This window comes from Aquila chrysaetos, unplaced genomic scaffold (genome assembly GCF_900496995.4).
Source record: "Aquila chrysaetos chrysaetos unplaced genomic scaffold, bAquChr1.4, whole genome shotgun sequence".
Lineage (NCBI taxonomy): Eukaryota > Metazoa > Chordata > Aves > Accipitriformes > Accipitridae > Aquila > Aquila chrysaetos.
In genome coordinates this window covers 117,590-139,270 of record NW_024470384.1, presented here as the reverse complement: position 1 = coordinate 139,270, position 21,681 = coordinate 117,590, and the positions used below count along the sequence as shown (strand labels likewise).

At 69.0% G+C, this 21,681-nt stretch overlaps 3 protein-coding genes across 20 annotated transcripts; 2 read left to right on the top strand and 1 right to left on the bottom strand.

Annotated features, from left to right (window-relative positions):
* Positions 1–616: 616 nt before the first annotated feature.
* Positions 617–4,525, bottom strand: CNN1 (calponin 1). Its single transcript, XM_030006388.2, has 7 exons — positions 4,037–4,525; positions 2,894–3,015; positions 2,560–2,626; positions 2,318–2,455; positions 1,883–1,993; positions 1,544–1,690; positions 617–1,036 (listed from the first exon to the last, which is right to left on the bottom strand). Exons 1-7 carry the CDS (start codon positions 4,097–4,099, stop codon positions 809–811), a joined length of 876 nt encoding a protein of 291 aa, XP_029862248.1. The 5' UTR covers positions 4,100–4,525; the 3' UTR covers positions 617–808.
* Positions 4,526–4,670: 145 nt separating this feature from the next.
* Positions 4,671–8,175, top strand: ECSIT (ECSIT signaling integrator). The gene is made up of 7 exons (XM_030006381.2): positions 4,671–5,496; positions 5,751–6,147; positions 6,298–6,521; positions 6,887–6,941; positions 7,243–7,391; positions 7,674–7,776; positions 7,850–8,175. The coding sequence occupies exons 1-7, from the start codon at positions 5,434–5,436 to the stop codon at positions 8,158–8,160; spliced, it is 1,302 nt and encodes a 433-aa protein (XP_029862241.1). The 5' UTR covers positions 4,671–5,433; the 3' UTR covers positions 8,161–8,175.
* Positions 8,176–8,515: 340 nt separating this feature from the next.
* Positions 8,516–20,822, top strand: LOC115338008 (ELAV-like protein 3). Of its 18 annotated transcripts, none has more exons than XM_041121825.1 (9): positions 10,611–10,719; positions 11,296–11,413; positions 11,485–11,599; positions 15,236–15,512; positions 16,087–16,190; positions 16,728–16,881; positions 17,211–17,427; positions 17,653–17,691; positions 17,837–20,822. In XM_041121825.1, exons 2-9 carry the CDS (start codon positions 11,370–11,372, stop codon positions 18,180–18,182), a joined length of 1,296 nt encoding a protein of 431 aa, XP_040977759.1. In that variant the 5' UTR covers positions 10,611–10,719; positions 11,296–11,369; the 3' UTR covers positions 18,183–20,822. The 18 variants fall into 18 exon arrangements, with proteins under 18 accessions (XP_040977766.1, XP_040977761.1, XP_040977763.1 ...); XM_041121824.1 differs by lacking the exon at positions 10,611–10,719 and adding an exon at positions 11,068–11,197; XM_041121827.1 differs by lacking the exons at positions 15,236–15,512; positions 16,087–16,190; positions 16,728–16,881; ... (1 more) ...; positions 17,653–17,691; positions 17,837–20,822 and adding exons at positions 8,522–8,947; positions 9,110–9,153; positions 9,422–9,637; positions 11,682–11,781; positions 12,074–12,651 and having other exon boundaries at positions 10,545–10,719; positions 11,512–11,599.
* Positions 20,823–21,681: the final 859 nt, after the last annotated feature.

The following is a 21,681-nucleotide window of genomic DNA, read 5'->3' as shown; positions in this document are numbered from 1 at the left end:
GGCCAGGTGGTGCCAAAGCCCTAGTGAGGCTCAGCAGTGCTAACGAATCTCTTCTGGTTTCACAGCTACACTGGGACAAATTGTCACCCCTCACCCACCAGCTCCTAAACCCAGGGACTCCGTTACCTCCCAGAGACCTCGTTAGGGTTGACTTTATTGTCACAGGTGCCTGCGTGGGTAGGAGGGGCCAGGGCCGGGCATTTCAGGGGCTCTGTGGGGGTCACCCCAGGCTCAGTGCTGCCCTGATGCGGGGAACCTGGGTGTCCAGGGCCACCCCCGTCCCCCTTACAGCACCCTTGCACTGTCTGGCCGCCGAAGCATCCCCTCTGTGCCACCATGTGTCTCCCTGTCCTCCCCCCCCATGCCCACTCTGTGTCTTGGTATCCCTCTGTCCCTGTTCCCCTTCAATGTCCCCCCGTGTGCCTCGGTGTCCCCACATCCTTGTCCCATCTCCATGCCTCGTTGCCCCCCCGCCAGCTCATTCTGTCCCACCCCACCTCGTGTCCCCCCAGCCCTGTGCCTCGCTGTCCCCTGTAGTTCCCCCCATGTCTCGTTGTCCCCTGTCTTGCCATTGTGCCTCCTTGTCCCCCATGCTGGTGCCCACATAGGCGGCAGGTTTGCATGTGGGTTTTATTGTGCCTCGGTGGCGGGGGGGGAGTGACGGCGGGGCCGGGCCCCCTGGCCGAGCCCCCCCGGGCCGAGCCCCCCGGCCAAGCCGGCCCCGCAGGGCCGGGGGCGCGGTGAGGCCGGTGCGGTGCAGCCCTGCGCAGAGCAGGGCAGTGCGGTGCAAGCAGCCGTGGGCCAGCGGCTACTGGGAGTTGTAGAGGCCGTCGAGGCCATCCTCGCCCAGCAGCTCGGGGCCGCCGCAATACTTGGGGTCGTAGACCTGCCGCGGCAGCCCGTACACTGTCATGCCCTGCTGCGAGGCGCCCTTGTTGCTGCCCATCTGCAGCCCGATGGTCAGTGTGTCGCAGTGCTCCATGCCCAGTGCCGGCTCAAAGATCTGCCGCTTTGTCCCTGGTGCCGTCATCCCCGCCTGGGCAAGGGCAGCGCTGGGGGCAGCGGCCTTGGCCTCCCCAGGGGTCCCTGGCCTCCCTATCGGGACTGGGGGGGGGTGGTCCCTTGGCCTGCCCCAAGGGTCCCTCAGCTTCCCCATGGACCTGTGGGGGGTCTACCTGTCCTCTAGGGGAGCAGAGAGGGTCCCTTGTCCTCCCCAGAGGGTCCTTCATCCTCATCAGGGGACCACATCTCAGGATGTTGGGGGCCCTGGGGACCCCCCCATCTTCCCCCCCACTGCCCATGGTGTCTCCCTGACCCCCTCCCTCCAGTGGCATGTCCCCAAGTCCTTTTACCTGGCAGACCCAGGACGCTGAGGTCCCCCGGGGACATCAGTGTCCCTGTGTCCCCATACCTGGCTGGCTGGCCCAACACAGTGGAGTGCTCGCAGGGATGGCAGTGTCTGCGTTCCCCCCCGCCCCCCTGGCTGGCATCCTTGATGCCCCTGGGGATGGCAGTGTCTGTATTCCCCCTGCCCTGTCCCCACCTGGCTGGCACCCTTGTTGGTGCCCATCTGGAGGCTGATGGTGGCCTGGTCCAGGGGCTGGTCCGTCCCCAGCTTGGGGTCATAGAGGTGCCGCCGTGTCCCGTATGCTGTCATGCCCTGCTGGCTGGCGAACTTGTTGGTGCCCATCTGGGGATGGGGGAGAGGGGATCATGGGCAGGAACAGAGACAGGGGTGGTGTCCCCAATGGCACTGACCAGCCCTAAGAGACCCCCCAGGGACCTCTGGGCACCCCATGTGTCCTGACGTCCCCCATGCACCCTGGCCCCCCCCTGTGCTCCCCCATGTTCCCGCACACTGCCCTGTGTGTCCCTGTCTCACCTGGAGGCCGATGATGTTCCTGCCCTCACGCAGCTTCTCGGGGTGGAAGCGCCGCTGCTGCTTCTCCGCGTACTTCACCCCCAAACCCACGTTGTTCCCCTTCGTCTTGGCCTGTGTGAGACCCTGGGGCTCGGGGTGCGCACAGGCCCTTGCCCCACCAGACCCCCCAGACCCATATTTGTCCCCAGTTCCCCTGGGACTGCCCCAAAACCCCCCCAGGCCCCACCCCGCTTGGGCCCCCTGGGACCTCAAATACCCCCACAGGGCTCCCCTGATTCCTCAGCTTTGCCCCGTTTGGCCCCATCACCCAGTGGCTGAGGGCAATGGGGGAGGACTGATGTGTGGTTGGTGTCCTTCCAGGGGAAGTAGGAGCCCCCAGGGCCCCCCCACCCACCTCCCAAGGACCCCGCACCCCATCCCACCCCAGAGGGTCACCTGGCTGGCGAGAGCGATGAGGGTGGACTGGACCTGCGTGTGGTTGGTGTTCTCGAAGAGGTCGTTGGCCTCGAAGATGTCGTGGGGCTTCACCCCGTAGCGCGTGATGGCCCGCAGGAAGTTCCCGATGTTCTCCAGCTGTGCATAGGTCAGCTTGGAGCCTGGACCCCCTGTCCCGCTCCCGGGACCCTGGCCCCCTGCAGTCCCCCAAGCCCCGACCCCCCCATTCGGGGTCCCCTCACCTTGTGCCAGTTCTGGATGGGTTCGTTCACCTTCTGCACGGAGCCGGGCTGCAGTTTGTTGATGAGCCTGGGGGGGAGGGGGCCGGGGCCAGGGTCAGGGCAGGGGTCAAGGTCAGTGTTGGAGCAGCCATCAGCCCTCACTGGTCAGGGTCAGCCCAGGTGAGGTCAGTGGGGGGCAAGGGATGGGGTCAAGCAAGATTGGGCTGGGTTCCTGGAGGATGACCCCAGACTTGAGCCGGGGTCAGGGGTGGGCCATGTTCCCGAAGGACAGCCCAGTCCCTGAGCCAGGGCCAGGGTTAGGGCCAGGGTTCTGGTCAGAGGTCAGGGGTCATACTCGCAGAGGATGACACCATCCTTGAGGCCGTCCATGAAGCTGTCCCCGATGCGGCGGCCGGTGGTCGCCTCGATCCAGGCACGCAGCTCCCGCTCCCGCTGCGGGTCGTACTTCTGCGCCAGCTGGGGACGGGGGACACCGTCAGCGGGATGTGGGGACATGGGGGACACCGTCAGCGGGATGTGGGGACATGGGGGACACCGCCAGCGGGATGTGGGGGCGTGGAGGACACAGGGACGCTGTCGGGGGACATGGTGGATGCTGTCGGGACGACGCTGTCAGATGGGAGGACACAGGAGGGGATGGGGGTCTGAGCAGGGGGCAGGGGAGACGCAGGGGGACATGGGGGGGGTGGTGTCAGGCCGGGGGTGACATACGAGCTGAGCTCAGCCCCCCGGCCCCCCTCCCGCTCCGGCCCCCGCTGCCGTGGAGGGGGGGGGGGGGGGGGGGAGCAGAAGATCTGCGGATGCCTGGGTCCCCCTCGGTGCTGGGAAGGGGATAAGGGAGGGCGGGGACACCTATCCCCGCAAAGCAGGGAGGACCCAGGCGTCCGGGCCCCCCACCTGCCCCGCCCCCCCCCGGGAGGACCCAGGCGTCCGGGCCCGCCGAACCTTTGCCCATATATAGCCCCGGGCCGCGGCCGCCCGCCCGCCGCGCTCCGACGCCTTATAAGGGCGCGCGGCGGGGCCGGGGGCGGCGGGGCCCCCCCCCGGGCCACCCAGGGCCCCCCGGGTTAACGCTTCCCGCGCCGCTCCCCGCAGGCGGCGGCGGCCGGAGCGACGGGGCGCCCGCCCCCCCCCCCCCCATCCCGCGGGGCGTCTGCAGGGGGAAACTGAGGCACGGCCGGGGGGGGACGACACGCAGGGTGCCGAGTGCCGCCCCCTCGCCCCCGGCCACGGCGGGGACCCGGGCGTCCATCGCCTCCCCGCCCTCAGAGGGGACCCGGGCGCCCGGGTCTCCCCCGCCCGGGGCAGCACCAGGGACAGCGCCAGGTCCTGCCCCCGCCCCCTGCCCGCTCCGCTCCGGCCGGGTCCTGCCCCCCTCCCCGGCTCCGCTCCGGCCTGATCCTGGCCCCCCCCTCCCCCCCCCCCCCCCCCGCCCGGGTGAGGTCGGCCCGGTTCGGTTCGGTTCGGTTCCGCCCACCTTATTCTTCACCTCGGCCGACAGCCCGTAGGCCGGCCCGCGGTTGAAGTGCGCGTTGGACATGGGCTCGGTGCGGGAGGGTCCCGGTGGGTCGGGTCGGGTCGGTTGTCCGCGATCCGGGTCTGTCCCGGTTCGGCTCGGTCCGGTCCGGCTTGGTTCGGCTCGGCTCGGCTCGGCTCGGCCTGGGTCGGGTCGGGTCGGGTCGGGTCGGGTGGGGTCGGTGCCGTCGGGTCGGGTCGGTTCCTCCCGGCTCGCTCGTCCCGGCCCCGACCCGGCGCCGCCGCCACTTTTAAAAGTCGGCGGAGGGCGCGGAGCCCCCCCGGACCGGGGCCGCCGCCAGCCAATCCGCGCCACCCGCTACGCTGACGACACCGCGGGGCGGGTGGTGGCGTCATTTTTTCCACATTTAGCGGGGGGGATCCCGGGGGGGCGGGGGAGCCCCGGGCCGCCCCCCCCAGCCCCCCTCCCCCCCTTCATCCCTTCCCCATCCTCCATCCTCCCCCATCCCCCGCCCTTCCCCCGCCACCTCCCCGTCCATCGGTCCCTCCGGTCCCTCTGTCCATCCCTCCATCCCCCTACCCCCAACGCCCGACCCTCTTGTCCCTCTGTCCCTACTCCTGTCCCCCTGTCCGTCCCTCTCTCCCCCCCTCCCGCCTGGGTCCCCCCAGTCCCGGGGGGAGCGGTGGGGGGGGGGGCGGGGCGGTCCGGACGCCTCGGTCCTCCCGGTGCCGTCAGCGGATCGGACTCCGCCGGCCCCGGGGGAGGGACGGTTCATCACGGACGGGGAATGCGCCCCCCCCACCCCCGCCGGGACTGCGGCCGGGGGACCCAGGCGTCCTGGCCCCACTGCCCCGCGGGGACCCGGCTCGGGGGGGGGGTGGTCTCTGTCCCACGCCCTCGGAAGGGGCAGCTCTGGGTCGATGCGGGGGACGCAGGCGTCCGGGGCCACCCGTCCCTCCCACCCCGGCAGGAGCTGCCGTTTCCATTTATAGCAGCCGTTGCAGCTCTGACGTCACCCTGCCCCGTGTGACATCACCGCGAGCCCCAGGCTCTGACTGCACCCAGCTGTGCCTAGGGCCACCGCTGTGCCCGGCTCTGACATCATCGTGTAACCCTGGCTCTGAACTCATCCGTGGGGCCCGCTCTGACGTCATGGGGAACCCCTTCGAGCCCCGCCCCCCGCTGCTAACCACCTCCCGGGCCCCGCCCCCAGGCGAGGGGCGCACGGGGATTGGCTCTGCCGCAGGCCCCGCCTCGCGACCCGGAAACGCTGGCCGGCGGGTCGGCGGCACATGGCGGCGCCCGGCGGCGCGACCACGGGGGGGGGTCCCGGTGTCCGGCCGTGACTTCTGACCTCTGTCCCGCCCGCCCCGACCCCGCGCTGAGCCCGCGGCGCCATGAGGCTGCCCTGGGCCCGCGTGCTGCCCCGGGGGCTCTGGGGGGGCTGGGGAGCCCCGCAGGTGCGGGGGGGGGGGGGGGCTGGGAGGAGGCAGCAGGAGATGGGGGGACAGGGGGGGCTTGGGGATGGGGGGGGGCCGGGGGAAGGGGGTGGGACAGTGGACACAATGGGAGATGGGGGGGACACAATGGGAGATGGAGGGGACACAATGGGAGATGATGGGGGGACACGGGGGGGGTGCCTCGGCCAGGAGGCAGCACGGGGAGCCCCGGCCCCCCCGGCCCTCCCCAGCCTTGACCCCTTTCTCCCTGCCAGGTTGCTCGGAGCATGTGCCAGCATGGCCGTCCGGAGGGGGACCCGGCAGGGCAGGCCTCGGGGGACGCCTCGCAGAAGGCCTCAGGGGCCCCGGCGTGGCGCAGAACCCCCCGTGGGGCGCAGGGCGAGGGCCGGGGCCCTGCAGCCTTCGCAGCAGCGCTGGCGGCGCTGGAGCAGGCACCGGGGCGGCGCGTGGGGCGGCTGGAGCTGGTGGCGGCGGCGCTGGCGGCGATGCCGGTGCTGGGGGTGGCGCGGGACCGGGAGGCCTACCACCGCCTGCTGCGCCTGCTGCCCCGGGGGGTCTGGGTGCCCCGCGGGCCCTTCCAGCGCCTGCTGGCCCCCTTCCCCCGACAGCAGGAATGCGGCCTCCAGATCCTGGAGCAGATGGAGCGATATGGTGGGTGCAGGCAGGGGGAGGGGGTGCCTGATTCCTTGGGGAGGGGGCCTGGGTGCCTGGGTCCCCTGGGGAGGAGGCACCTGATGCCTTGGGGAGGGGCCTGGGTGCCTGGGTCCTCATGCCCACCCGGACACCCGGGTCCCTGCGCAGGCGTGATACCGGACGCGGAGACACGGTTTCTGCTCCTGGGGGTCTTCGGGCCCCGCAGCCGCCCTGTGCGCAAGTGTCAGCGGATGCTGTACTGGCTGCCAAGGCTGCGCCATGTGGACCCCCACCCCCTGCCCCCCAGCCTGCCCCCCTCCGGCCTGGCCACCGCCCACCTGGGCCTGCGCCGTATCGCCAACGATCCCGACGCCCGCATCACTGTCTATCAGGTGGGACATGGGGACAGACATGGGGATGGGAGACGCACCAGGGGATGTGGGGATGGGGACACGGGGCGATGTGGGGACATGGGGGTGGGCGGACAGGGGGGCAGGGGACCAATGTTACTGTCAGGTGGGATGGGGATGGGAGGAAGGGGACAGGGAACCCGCCTCACTGTCAGCTGGGTGGGACATGGGGGTGCAGAGCTGGGGCAGGAGACATGAGGATGGGGAGGCAGAGGGGGCCCATCTGTCACTGTGGCCGGACAGATGTGGCCAGCAGGACCCCCCCTTGGGGTCCCAGTGCCCCAGCGAGGCCTCAATGTCCCTGGGTCGTTAAGCGGCGGCTGGTGACAACTGTCTCCCTCTCACAGCGGCCAGTGCCGGATGAGGGGGATGACGAGGGCTCCATCCAGCCCTACATCGTCGGTGAGCGCTGGAGGACCCAGAGCGACCTGGGTGTCAGGGGAGCCATGTGGGCATCTTGGGGAGGGGGGCAGGTGTCTGCGGCGGGGACCCCTGTGTTTGGGGGAATGCCAGCATGCGGGGGGACCCAGTGTGTGGGGTTGGGGACCTTGACATGTGCGAGGGACCCAGGCATTCGGGGGAGCCTGATGTAGAGGGAGCCCCTTGGTGTTGGGTGTGGTGTCCCCACTGCTGTGGTCTCTTGTGTGGGGGTATGGGGTACCCAGTGCCGGCACGGGGTCCCCAGCTCCTCCTCCACCCGCAGGTGCCCAGAGTCCAGACCAGCAGGTGCTGCTGGCCCGGCACGGTCCGGCACGGCCTGTCTTCGTGGAGGGGCCGTTCCCCCTCTGGCTGCGCAGCACCCGCCTGAGCTACTACGTGCTGCGGGGGGACCCCCTGCCCCCCCACCTGCGGGTGAGCCCGATGGACCCTGGGGCTCGGGAGGGGATGGGAGGGGACTGGACAAAATCTCCTATTGCTTGGGACGAGATGAAAGGGGAGGGGGCCCCCATGACGCTGGAGGGGGTGGGGTGGGCTACCCATGGCCACAGAGGGTTTCCCCTGGCGCAGGACAGGAGGGGATGGGACCCCCATGGCCCAGGAGAGGAGGGGAGGGAGGGAGGAAACTCCCTGGCCCAAGACAGGAGGGGACCCCTGGCCCAGTACGGGTAGGAGGGGACGCCCTGCCCCCACCAGGAGGACCCCCCAGACCCAGAGCGCAGCCTGTACTACCCCCTGCACCTTGACCTGGACCTGGAGCGCGGCCCCTGGGACGACGACGACTTCGATGTGGAGGAGGGTAAGGTGGGGGGACAGGGGCGAGGAGGGACCCCGGTGCCCTCCCTGTCCCCTTGACCGGGTGTCTCCTGCAGTGGAGGAAGGCCCCGTCTTTGCACTGTGCATGGCGGGGGTGGGCGACCGGCACACGCTGGGCAAGTGGATTGCAGGGCTGCAGGAGGCGAACCCCGTCCTGGGGCACACCCCGGTCGTCTTCCGCCTGGGGGACGGGGAACCCCCAGCTGGTGCCCCTGGAGGTCACCCTGTGCCCTGTCTGGAGGCAGTGCCTCCCCAGCCCGTGGTGCTGGGGCCCCCCGACCCGCCGCGGGGGCACGGGCACAGCACCAGGGGTGATACCAGGAGCGGTGGGGGGCCGGGTGCTCCCCCCGCAGCCCCGGGGGAATAAAGGAAGTATCGCCGACGGAGAGGGGCGTCTTGTGTCGGGGGTCCCGGGGGGGACAGTGCCCTGGGGCACGCGGGGTGGGGGCGATGGGCGGGCACTGGGGGTACAGAGGGGGCGGGGGCACATAGAGGGTGGGGGGCGCTGGGGGTACGGGGGGGCGGGGGCACATGGGGGTGAGGGGCGACGGGCGGGGGTGCGTGGGAGGTGCGGGGGAACGGGCCCCATGGAGGGGGGCGTCGGTCGGGTCGGGTGCGGGCAGGGCTCTGCGCAGGCGCACTGGCCGCTCAGACGCCTTCGGGGCGGAGGTTGGCGGAGGCGGGCGCGCATGCGTGCCCCTTGCGCGGCCGGTGCCTCCCTCCGCGCGTGCGCACTGCGGCGCGCCGCGCCTTCCTGCGTGAAAAACGGCGCGAGCGGGGGGCCGGAAGCGGAAGTGGTGCTGGCGTCATCGGCAACGCGCCGCGGCGCGGGGCGACGGGCCCGGCATGAGCGCGGTGGAGCGGGGCCCGGGCGCGGGGGACAGCGGCGGCCCAGGTACCGGCGGTGGCCCCGGGCGAGGCCCCGCGGCAGAGCCGGGCGGCGGGCGGAAGGCGCGGGGGCGGCCGCGGCTGACGGAGTCGGACCGGGCGCGGCGGCGGCTGGAGTCGCGGAAGAAGTACGACGTGCGGCGGGTGTACCTGGGCGAGGCGCACGGGCCCTGGGTTGACCTGCGCCGCCGCAGCGGCTGGAGCGATGCCAAGCTGGCGGCCTACCTGCTGGGGCTGGAGCGGGGGCAGCGTGCCGGGCGGCGCGGGTGAGCGGTGCTGAAGAGCCGGGGGGGCTTGGAGGGGCTGGTGGGGAATGGGGGCTCAGGGGCACCGGGAGGCCCCTTCCCCTCCCGCAGCTCTCGGGGGGACGACCCCCCCTGCGGGGAGGGGCGCCCGTTTGTCCCCAGACCACCGCTCTCTCTCCGCAGGAAACCGTGGGAGCAGATCCCTAAAAAGCCAAAACGGAAGAAAAGTGAGTGCTGGGTGGGCGGGCGGGGGCTGCCCTTGCCGGTGGGGGCCAGGGCGTGAGTGGGGGCACCGCGCACCAGGGGGTGCTGGGGGGGACTCGGCCAGGGGCTGGGAGGCCTGGGGCTGCCAGGGGTGGAGGCAGGATCTGGGGGGTGATGGGGAATAGGGCTGGAGGTGCGGGGGCATGGGGTGAGGAGGGCAGGGGCTGGGGTGGCTGGGGCCGTGGTGGGGTCGGGTGGGGGGGTGCCAGGCTGCCAGCAGCCCTCCCCCAGGGCGGCGGCGCAACGTGAACTGCCTGCGGCATGCGGTGATCTGGTACGAGGACCACCGGCAGCGCTGCCCCTACGAGCCGCGGTTGGCGGAGCTGGACCCCTCGGTGGGGCTCTACACCACAGCCGTCTGGCAGTGCGAGCGCGGGCATCGCTACTTCCAGGACCTGCACTCACCTTTGCGGCCCCTCAGCGACTCCGACGGGGACAGTGATGACGGTGTGCAGGGGAGCAGGGGGGGCTGCGCTCCACTGGGGAGGGGGCTGGGGGTGCTTAGCTGGGTAGGGGGGATGCAGGGGTGGGGCCCAGGGGTGGTTTGCGGGACCTGACTGTGCCTTTTGGGGGCCTGGCTTGTGGGTGGGGGGCCCAGGGGACTCCTTTGGGGCCTAGGGGGGTGGTTCTTTGGGGGGTGGGTGCTCTCCTTTGGGGCTCAGGGTGGATTCTTCTGGGGGCTCCCCTTGATCTTTTCTGTCCTACAGTAGCAGCTCCTGGCAGCTCCTCTTGCTCCTCAGGGGGCTGCAGCTCAGGCTCGGAGGCGACGCCAGGGGGTGCCCCATCAGCACCAGGGGGGGTGGCAGTGGCCCCCCCTGCAGGTCTGGGCCCCCCTGAGGGCACTGCAGAGGGGCGGGGGACAGCACTGGAGGCTGTGGTCTGCGTGCCACTGCCGCTGCCTCTGCGGCTGGGCGCAGGGCGGGGGGCGCTGGCCGATGGGGGGCCCCCCACCCTGCTGCAGGGGCCCCCCCTCCTCATCCTGGCCAGCCCCGGCTATGATGCGCTGGGGGGGCTGCAGCTGGATGTGGGGGGGGGATGAGGTGCCCTGTGCGCTGCTGGAGAGCGGGGGGGCCTTCCTCCCACCCCCCCTGGACTCCCGTCTCCCTAAGACAGGTATGGGGGGGCAGGGGTCATGGGGATGAGAGGGATTGGGGTGCTGGGACCTCAGGTGTTGGGGGGATTGGGGTGCTGGGGGGGTCAGGGGGATAAAGGTTAGGGGTCGGGGCAATTGGGGTGCTGGGGGGACCAGGGGGGATTGGGGTCAGGAATCAAGGACATCAGGGTGCTGGGGGGGATCAGGTGCTGGGGGGCCGGGGGGGGGGCAGCAGTGCCTCACTTGCCACGCTGACGGCAGAGGAGGACGAGGTGCTGGGGCTGAAGCAGGAGGAGGTGCCCCTCCCTGCCGCCGAGCCCCCCCCACAGCCCCCTCCGGAGCCCCCTCAGGAGCCCCCCCCCCCCCCCCCGGCTGAGGACCCTGACGGTGGTGACGTATCGGCCATCATCTACGAGATCCCCAAAGAACCTGAGAGGTCAAGGGCGTGGGGTTTGGGGGTCACTTGGGTACCCAGGGGCCCAAGGGTGGTCAGGCTGGGGAGGCTCAGGGCTTGGGAGGGGTGATGGAGTTTGGGGTGTCCCTGGGGGTTCGGGGGAAGTGCGAGGTATTGAGGGGGGGCAGGTGGTGTCTTTGGGGATCACTGTGAGGTTCCTTAAGTGTCTGGGGATATGAACAGGGAGTCAGGGCTGGGGAGGGTCTGTACGGGTTACAAAAGGTTTAGCGACGGGGTGTGCTGCAGGGGTTGGGTTTTTTTAGGGTTGGGGGAGATCTTAGGGTTATGGAGGGGTCCTTGGGGACAAGGGGTGAGGCTCTGGGGGCCTTTTGAGGGGTCGGGGGTTTTTCTGGGGGGCAGTGGCTTGGGACAGTGTCCAGGTGTGGGTGGGGGTCTTTTTTTGGGGTACTCCCAGGGCCAAGCAGCTGTTTGGGATTTAGAAGTCCTCAAGCATGCCAAGGTGTGTTGGACAAGGGCCCCGAATGCCTGGGCCCCTCTGTGCTGTGGCCTCTGGCGGGGGGCTCACCCGTGGCTGTGACGTCGCTTCTCCCTGCACAGCCGGCGGCGGAGCAGGCGGGGCCGCGCCCCCCACCCTGACCCCGAGGAGCTCCCAGAGCCGATCGCCTGCCCTTATGCGGGCTGTGGGCAGGTCTACGTTGCGCTCAGCAGCTTCCAGGTACGGGTCCCCTGGGGCCCCTCTGTGCCCTCCTGGGGCCCTGGGGCCCCCCTCACCTCTCCGACCTCCAGAATCACGTCAACTTGGTGCACCGCAAGGGCCGGACCCAGCAGTGCCCCCAGCCCGGGTGCGGGAAGAGGTTTTATCTGGCCAACCACCTGCGCCGGCACATGGTCATCCACTCTGGTGAGCCTCCAGTGTCCTCCCAGTGTTTCCCCCTGTGTCCCTCCTGTGTCCCCCCAACGTCCCCCCACATCCCCCTACCCAGGCGTGCGGGAGTTCACTTGTGAGACCTGCGGGAAATCCTTCAAGCGCAAGAACCACCTGGAGGTGCACAGGCGGACGCACACCGGGGAGACCCCCCTGCAGTGAGTGTCGAGCCGGGGGGGGGCACTGGCGAGATCCCCTGTGGGCAGCGTTGAGGGGGTGCATGGGGGAAATCCGTGCTTGTGGTTAGTGATAAGGTAGGGTCACTGCTGCATTGAGTGAGAGACATGGGGAGGGAACCGCCCCCTCCCTCTGACCCCCCCCTCCCATTCTGTCATGTCCACCCACCGCCCCAAGGTGCGAGGTCTGTGGGTACCCCTCACCTCTCCCTTGCCCATCCCCCAAGGTGTGAGGTCTGCGGGTACCCCTCACCCCTCCCTTGCCCCCCCCCAGGTGCGAGGTCTGCGGGTACCGCTGCCGCCAACGTGCCTCCCTGACGTGGCACATGAGGCGTCATGGGGGGCCAGGGCTGCGCCCCTTCCCCTGCGAGCGCTGCGGGAGGTGCTTCGAGCGCCCCGAGGGCCTCAAGTTCCACGCGCTCAAGAGCCACCCTGAGCCCCGCGGCACCTAGGGGCCCTGCCCCTCCCTGCCCGCTGGGTCACCCTGACTTCCCCGGGGCACGTGGAGATGAGGAAGTACCCGCTGGGGGTCCTGCGCCCTCCATGGGGCATCCGAAGCTCCATGCGCTTGGTGGAGTCCCTCATCCCCCTGGGCTGCCCGAGCTGCCCTGGAGACACCCCCCTCAGCACTGGGGCACCCTGACACCCCCAGGATCCCCCCCATTGCCCTGGGCTCCCCAGTCACCCTTTATTTATTTCCTGACTGTCGGTTGTCATCCCCCCGTCCCCCGGGGCAACTGGGTCTTGGGGGGGGGGAGTAGTGGGGAGCCTGGTTTTGTCTTGGGGGGGGGGGGGGCCGATCGCCCCAGGGCCCCCAAACCCCCCCCAGTTCCATTAAAGTGCTGACTTTTACTTGTTGCTTCCTGCTCTCTGCCTGGGAGCCCCAGGGTGAGACAGGGGGGGATGTGGGGAGCTGGGGGGGGGCAATGGTGGCTCGGGGAGGAGCAGGGGGATCCAGGGCCCCGTATGGAGGGGGGGCACACACCTGGCCCCCCAGCTCTGGGGGTCGCGGCCCTCGCAGAACGGTACCACCCCAGTTGGTCTCTGGGGCGAACTGGGAGGGGTCGCGACACGCGGCCCCGCCCCGGAGCTGTCCCCGGTGCTGAACCGGCGGCGGCTCCGCCCTGCCCGGGCGCCCGGGTTCCCCCCGGGTCCGGCGGTGCCGCTGCGGTGTCTTCGTTGCGCCTCCCCCTGTCCTTCCTCCTCCTCTTCCACCCACCCTCCTTCCTCCCCCCCGCCCGCCACTTCCTCCTTCGTCCGTCCCCCCCCCCCCCCCCCCCCCCGCCCCCATCACCCTCGCCGCCTCCTTCTCCTTCTCCCCGGCCCCCCTTCCTCCTCCTCCCCGGGTCACGTGGGCGGGGTCGGGGGGGGGCCTATAGGCGGTGACTGTAGGGGGTCTCGGGGGGCGTTGGGGGGGCCCCGCCCGCTCGGCAGCCAATGGGCTTCGCCGGGGGGGCCGGAGCGGGCCGTGGGGGGCCGGTCCATTTTGGGGTGTCAGGGGGGCCGGACCGACCCACCTGCGGGCGGGGGGGCGGACGGAGCCATCGCAGAGCGGGGGGGCCGGGCCGCGCCCACCGCGGCGGTTTGGGGGGGCCCCGCCCCGCGGCTGCCCAAGGACGTTTAAAGGACCGACGGGGCCGCCGCTCGCAGCGCCCGACGCCGCGACCGAGACCCCCGGAGTCCCCCCACCTCGGGGCCCCCCGCAGCCCCCCGAGCCCGCTGGGCCGTGCGGGGGCCCCCCCGAGCAGCCCCCGCGGCCACGGCACCGCGACGATGGTGACGGTAGGAGTGGGGGGAGGGGCCGCGGGGTTTGGGGGTGTCGTCGGGGAGGCGCGGCCGGCACCCCCAGCGTCCTCCATCTCCTGAAAGCCCCATCCCGTGGCCCCCCCCCCCGCTCCCCGGCATCCAACACCCCCTGCTCTCTGTGTCCCCTCACCCCCGATGTCCCCCTACTCCCCTGCCCCCCCCCTCCTCCAGCCCCCCAGCATTCCCGCCCCCCCTCCCCCCGTGACCCCATCATCTCTGCGTGTCCCCCCCATGTGACGGCTCTCTGAGTGTGTGACACGCTTGGGCGGGGACAGGAGTGCCGTGAGAGCTGCATGCACATGCGTGTGCATCACATGTTGGGGGCACACGCATGTACGTGCAACGGGGGCATGCGTGTGTCGCCACATGGGCCGCCACACCCTCCATGCCCCGTGCATCTGCTACGCTGGGACATGGGTGTGTCCTGTGTGCTCGTGTGGGACACGTGTGTGCAAGGGCGGGGTGGAGACCCAGCTGTGCCCTGCTCCCCTCTCAATCCTCTGTTTGGCACCAGGGCCGTGTAGAGCCCCTGCCGCACGCACATGTGTGTGTGCCGTGTGGAGGGGCCCGCACACAGGTGCACACGCATGTGCTGTGGTGTGCGCACACGTCTCCACCTTGGTGTGTGGGCGCAGGGATGCGTGTGCGGGGAGGAGATGTGTGCGCACACACAACACGCGGACACGCGCAGTCCGGTCCCCGTGCAGAGCGGGTGTGCGCGGCAGAGGCGTGTGTTGCTGCCTTGGCTATGTGTCCGTGCGTGTGTGTGTGTGTCTGCCTGCGTCGCCCGTAAATCCCATTTTCTCAATCCGATTTGGTGATTTTCGGCTTTTGCGCTTTCACTTTTCCCACCGGCCAATTTCGGGGCTGTCGCTGCCCCGCGGGCGGACAGACGGACAGACACCCTCTCGCTCGTGCCGGGCGCCCCAGCCCCCCTCGGCCCCCCAGCCCTTAAAGGTACAGTGCCCCCCGCGAAGGATCCAGGCGTCCGGCACCTCCGCCCCGTTTCAGCGCCTGGTCAGCTCCCGGCGGGCCCGGACGCCGGGTCCCCATCCCGCCGGGGGGGGGGCGGGCAGCGCCCGGATGCCCAGGTCCTACGGCCGTGGCTGGCGGCCCCGGGTGTCCCGTCTCCCGGTGACAAAGGCCCATTGTCCCCTGCTATTGTGCGTGGGGGGGAGGGGCGGGGGCTTCGCTGCACAATGGGGGATTATCCCCCGGGGGGAGGCGCGCACTGGATGCCTGAGCCCCCCCGCCCCCCCTCCCCGCCTTGGGGTGGTGGGGTGCTGTGGGACCGTGGATGCCTGGGTCCCCTCCTGCCCTGCTGGGGAGGAGGGGCAGCCTGTGGGACCCAGGCATCTGGGCCCCGAAGAGCCCTCTGTCCCCACGTCCCCACCTGAGTTGTCCCTGTTCCCCCCTCCCGCTGTTCTCATCCCCACTGCCATGTCCCGCCGTCCCCATCGCTGTGTCCCCCCATGGCTCCATCCCTGCTTCACCTCGGTGATGACTCCATGTCCCCACTGCCTGGGGTTCCCTGTGCCTGTCTCCCTGTCCCTGCGCTGTCCCTGTGACCCCAGTGTCCCTGTCCCTCCACTGTCCCCATGATGGTGACGCCCATCCGTCCCCTCAGCAGATCCTGAGCACGGTGGAGGCCCAGGCTCCCAGCACCCCAGGGCCGTCGGGCTGCGGCCCTGTCCCCGTGGCCGTGCCGGTGGTGGCGGTGCCAGGGCCAGGAGTGGCGGCGGCGCTGCCCAATGGGGCCCCCCCAGGGCCCCCCATGGCCGATGACAGCAAAACTAACCTGATCGTCAACTACCTGCCCCAGAGCATGAGCCAGGAGGAGCTGCGGAGCCTCTTTGGCAGCCTCGGAGACATTGAGTCCTGCAAGCTCGTCCGCGACAAGGTCACCGGTACGGGACAGGGTAGACAGGACATGGGGAGACAGGACGTGGGACATGGGCAGATGGGACGTGGAGGCAGACAGGACACGGGGAGATGGGGCACAGGGACAGGAGCATATGGACATGGGGAGACGGGGTTGGGAGTTGGGACACGGGGACACAGGCAGATGGGACATGGGGATGTGGGACATGGGGAGACTGGACATAGGGAGGCAGGACATGGGGAGACAGGATGGGGGCAGATGGGATATGGGGGCATGGGACATGAGGAAACAGGACATGGGGAGATGGGACACGGGCAGATAGGACATGGGGACCAGGACAGGGATGGGCATGTGGATGGAATCCTGGGGACAGGAACAGCTTCAGGAAGCTCTCTAGGGACATCAGGTCCCGCAAGCTCGACCACAGGATCCCTGGTACAGGGACATGGGGACACGTGAGGATGGGGACCCACAGGGACAGACATGAAGATGGGATGGAAATGGGTCTTGGGGACAGGGGTGGGGAGGGGATGGGGACTGGGGATGGCATGACTGGCCCTGGTGCTGGGGCCACTGTCAGTGCTGACCCTGTGCCCCAGGGCAGAGCCTGGGCTATGGCTTTGTCAACTACGTTGAGGCGGGTGACGCCGACAAGGCCATCAGCACCCTCAACGGCCTCAAGCTGCAGACCAAGACCATCAAGGTGCCAGATGCTGGGGTTCCTCGGGGGGGGTGGGTGGGCAGCAGGGGTGCCTCAGGTGGTGGGGTGGGGTGGATGCTGGGGTCCTTCGGAGCAGGTGGACACTGGGGTCCCTGGAGGGGGGGTTGTGCACCAGGAGTTCCCTCAGGGACAGGGGATAGATGCTGGGGTCCCTCAGAGCAGCCAGATGCTGGGGTTCCTCGGGGGGGGGGGGGGGTGGGCACCAGGGGTGCCTCGGGGGGGTGGGGTGGGGCGGATGCTGGGGTCCTTCGGAGCAGGCGGACACTGGGGTCCCTGGAGGGGGGGGTTGTGCACCAGGAGTTCCCTCAGGGACAGGGGATAGATGCTGGGATCCCTCTGGGGGGGGTGGGCACCAGGGGGTCCCCTGGGGAGGGTGGACACTAGAGATGTCCTCGGCAGGGGGTGAGGGTGTGAGGGGGGGAAGATGACTTGGTCCTGGCGGGGGGGGGGGCCATGGGTGGGAGGCAGCTCTGGCACCCGGACACCTCGGTCCCCAGGGCTGACCCCCCCCCCCCCCAGGTGTCCTATGCTCGGCCCAGCTCGGCCTCCATCCGTGATGCCAACCTCTACGTGAGCGGCCTCCCCAAGGCCATGGGGCAGAAGGAGATGGAGCAGCTCTTCTCCCAGTATGGCCGCATCATCACCTCCCGCATCCTCGTCGACCAGGTCACAGGTGTGCTTGGATGCCTGGGTCCCCCGGGGAAGGGGGGGGCCACCCAGACACCTGGGTTCCCAGTAGGGTCTATGGAGTGGGTGAACTTTTCCTGGATGCCTGGGTCCTGTGGGGTGGGCAGTAGGGTGCTTGGGGGGATTCCTTGGACACCTAGGTCCTGTGGGTGGGTCCCGTGGGGGGGATTCCCCGGACACCTGGGTCCCGTGGGGGGGATTCCCCGGATATCTGGGTCCTGTGGGTGGGTCTGTGGGGGAGATTCCCTGGATGCCTGGGTCCCGCGGCTGTGCAGCAGAGTCTCAGGGCTCTGTACCCCGACATTCTGTGTGCAGGTGTCTCACGGGGGGTGGGCTTCATCCGCTTCGACAAGCGCGTGGAGGCAGAGGAGGCTGTGCGGGGCCTGCATGGGCAGAAACCACTGGGCGCTGCTGAGCCCATCACCGTCAAGTTCGCCAACAGCCCGGGCCAGAAGTCAGGGGGGGCCCTGCTCAGCCTCTGCCCCAGTGCCCGCCGCTACGGTGCCCTGCACCACCCTCCCCAGCGCTTCCGGTGAGCCCAACATGCTGGGGACCCTGGGGGAGCGGGGCATCCCTGGGAATGGGGGCACCCCCCAGGAGATGGGGCCACCACAGGGTGTGGGGACGTCCCCATCACCATGGGAATGCTCCCCAGGGGATGGGGTCACCACAGGGCAAGGGACACCCCCATGGCAGAGAGACACCTACATGGGCACAACCCTGTGCCCCCCCCTTAACAGCCTCTTGTCCCCTCCAGGCTCGACAATTTGCTGAATGTGGCCTACGGCGTGAAGAGGTAACAGCCCCTCCCCACCACCCCCCAGCCCCCTCAGTCCAGCTCTGCGCCCCCAGCCCCATGCACACGCTGGGGACCCTGGCAGGAGGGGACCCATGTGTCCTGGGGGTGAACCTGGTGTCCAGGCGCCCTGACCCCAGGCCAGCCCGCTGTCACTGCTGCCCAGGTTCTCCCCGCTGGCCATCGAGGCGGTGCCAGGGCTGGCCGGGGTGGGCCTGGGGGCCCCCGGCGCTGGCTGGTGCATCTTCGTCTACAACCTGGCACCCGAGGCGGATGAGAGTGTCCTCTGGCAGCTCTTCGGGCCCTTTGGTGCTGTCACCAACGTCAAGGTTATCCGCGACTTCGCCACCAACAAGTGCAAGGGCTTCGGCTTCGTCACCATGACCAACTACGAGGAGGCGGCCATGGCCATCGCCAGCCTCAATGGCTACCGCCTGGGCGACCGCGTGCTCCAGGTCTCCTTCAAGACCAGCAAACAGCACAAGGCCTGAGCAACACCCTGCTGGCCCCCCAGCCCCTGGGACTGGGTCCCCTGGCACCACCAGGCCATGGGGACCCCCATGAGCACCAAGGACACCCTGGAGACCATGAAGAACCCCCCTGGACACCTGGAGACCTTGGGGACCCCCTCCAGGCACCAAGGACACTGTGGGGACCTCCCCGCCCTGGAGACCATGGAGAACTCCCCCAGACGCTTGGAGACCTTGGGGACCTCCTCCATGGGCACCAAGGACACCATGGGGATGCCCGAAGGACAGCCTGGATACCATGGACACCCCATCTCTCCCCTAGGCACCGTGGACACCCTGAGGACTCCCCCAGGTGCCCCAGAGCTCTTGGACACTGTGGGGGCATGGAGATGCCGGGAGGACCCCTGAAGATCCTCCTGACCCACCAACCTGGAAAGACTGGAGAACCCCCAGGACACGCTGGGGACCCCCCAGGCACCCTGAAAACCCTGGGAATTGTGAAGGAGTCTGGATATGGAGGGGCGTCACCTCCAAGTCTCCAGGAATGCCATGGGCACCCCAAAGACCCTGGGGACCCCCCAGCACCCAGAGATGTTGGGGGACCCCCCCCCCCCCCCAGGCACTGCGGAGAACCTGGAGGTAGGGGCCCCCTGCCCCTCCCCCCAGCACCGGGAAGCCGCGGCGACCCCCAGCGAGCCCAGGTACCTTGGGGATCCCTGGGACCCCCAGCACTCCCTGGGGCAGGTGCCAGACCAACACCCCCCCCCTCCTTTGTTTCCTCCTCTGGGGGGTCGTGCACCCCCAAATGGAGAGAAGTGGGATCTCCCCCCCCCTTAGGGTGTCCTGCCCCCACCGGGGCGAGGCTGGGGTGGGTTGTGGAGACCACAGGGTCCCCCGGGACCGAGCTGCTGCCGGGGATATCGTGGGGGAGGGAAAGCGGGGAGTTCCGCCCCGGGTTCCGCGAGGCCCCGCCCCTACAGCTAAGCCCCCCCCCCCCGATGTCCCGGGGCTTGACCCCGCCCCCAGCTGGGAGACCACGCCTCCGGCGCGGCGCCCGCCTGGGGCGGCGCGCTCTGGCGGTGGCCGGACCACCCGGAGCGGCGCCTGGGGTGCGTGGGTTCGAGCCCCGGCTCCGGCCGCTGCCCCGGGGAGGGACCCCCATCAGAGCACCCGATTCGGCTCATTTTGTCCCCAGGCTGGTGCCAAGTGGGGGCCGTGCCCCCCTCCCCTCCGGTCCAGGAGTCCGGGGGAGGTGTCTGCTCTCTCTCCTTTTTTTTTCCAATTTGTTTCTTTTTTTGGAGGGGGAAATTTTTTTGGGAGAAAGAACAAACAATAACGAATAATAACAATAACGGTAGCGCTAACGGTAGCGAGGAGAGAGACCGACACAGCACGCGGTGACTCCTCCAGAGCGACAGACACAAAACCATCTATTTTTGTAAGAGAAGAAAAAAAAAATTAAAAAAAAATATCCCCTGACGTCCCCCAAAACCACCCCTCTGGAGGGAAGTTGTGGGGGCTGGGTGTGTGTGTGAGAATCTTTTATGTGCCACCCCAGTTGCTTGGAGGCAGGGCCAGACGTTATAATCCCCAAGCACGGTCACAGCACGTTTTGGGGGGCGGGGGTGGTTGATGGCACTAAAATGTCGTCAGGTTGAGGCTGCCAGGGGGTCCTGCTGCCCCAAGCCTCTGGCACCCCCAAACTGGGTGTGGGTGGGGGGGTGTGTGTGTCTTGTCCACACTGCCCTGTCCCCATCCTTCTCCAAATACCCCAAAATGGGCTGCTTTTTTGCCCCAACCTCCTCAGCTTGCTGGGGTGGGTGCTTTTGCTTGGCCAGTTTGAGTGTCGTGGCCAAAGAAAAGGGCAGAACCCGCCCCCCCCCCCGAAACCCCCAATCCTCCCAACAGGCTGTCTTCCCCATAGCAGCCCCATCCTCATTATTATTATTAATTATTATTATTATTATTATTATTATTGTTGTTGTTGTTCTTGTTGTTGTTGTTGTTATTATTACTATTGCTATTATTATTTATTTTCTCTTCTCCGTCGGGATAATTTCTTGCTTTTCAGTGGTTTCGGTTCCTATTTATTTCCGATTCTTCGCTGCCTTTCCCCAGCCTTGGGGCCCCCAGGACCCCCTGTCCCTCCTGGGTACCCTGGGACCCCACCCCTCCCAGGTCCCGCTTTTTGCGTTGCGTCGTGTTGTGCCTGTTTGCAGCTTCTTGTAGTTTTAACTTATTGTTAATGTAAATATTTATTACTCCCCCGCCTATGTGTGCGCACGTCCCTGGGGGTGGGCAAGGGACCCAGGCCTCCGGGGCTGCCTCCACCCTCCAAGCTCTGACCCCACCCGGGGCAGCTCCACCCTCGGGACTCCCACCCCAGGCCTCCAGGCAGCCCCAGCCCCAGCAGGATCAGTGGGCCGAGGGGACCCCCGGTTCAGTAGCAATAAGAGCTGCACCCCAGGGGCCCCGGCCTCGGCCCCCCACCATTTGTCTGGGGGGGACCCACCATGGGGAGAAACCTCCTGAGTGTGAACAGGGCCCCCCCTGTGGCGGAGCGGGGCCTCCGGAGGGGACGGGCTGCAGGCCCCCACCCCCGGACTCGACTCTTTGTACTTTTCATGGCAGAAATAATAAAATATAAAAAAAATTCAGAAATTGTCGTCTGTGTGTGTGTGGCGGGCAGGAGGTGTGCGTGGCCCCATGGGATGTGACCCTCCCCCGCAGCACGGGGCACCCCAGGGGCGAGGCCTGGTGGGGGAGCACCCGTCCTCCACTGCCCTCCCGGCCCCCCAAGCGGGGCCCAGGAGCCCGGGGCCGGGACCACGCCAGTCCACCGGGGGACGGCCCGGGGCGGCGGGGCGGCGGGGGGGGGGGGGGGCGCTCCCGGGCAGTCACGTGGGGCGCGGGGTACGCCGGGAGCAGTAGTCTTCCGGAACGGAGGGGGAGGGGCTTCCGGGCGGTCACGTGGGGCGCGAGGCACGCCGGGAGGCTGCGGGCGCCAGCCGGGCGCGTTTCCCGTCCTCGGCAGCCGGCGGGACCTTTCGGCGGCTGCGGGTGAGGGGCGGCTCCTGGCCGCTCCCTGGGGCGGCAGACGCGGGCAGGAGCGGGCGGGGAGGGGGATTTCCCGATCCTCGTCCCGCTGCAAGGAGAGGGGCCCCAACCCTCTGTCCCCCCGCCAAGGCCACCGCCAGGCGACGACCCCCCCCCCCCCCCGCCCGGCCCCTTCCTGATAGCAGCCGGCTGCCTTGAATGCGCTTTATCGCCCGTTAATGCAGGTGCTGGGAGCGTCCGTGTGGGGAAAGCGCCATCTCTGGGAGCTTTTGTCGGTGTGAGCTGTCATGGACCGTACAGGTAATGGCTTCCCGTCTTCTTCCTCTCCCAGAGGCCGTGCTGAGGACTCAGTTGTCTGTTCCTCCCCGTGGTTGTTGTTGACTGCATTTGCCTCAGGTTTTTGTGGGCTGCCCCTGTTTGGACCAGGGACCGGTGGACACTTACTGGCTTTGGACCATCCACA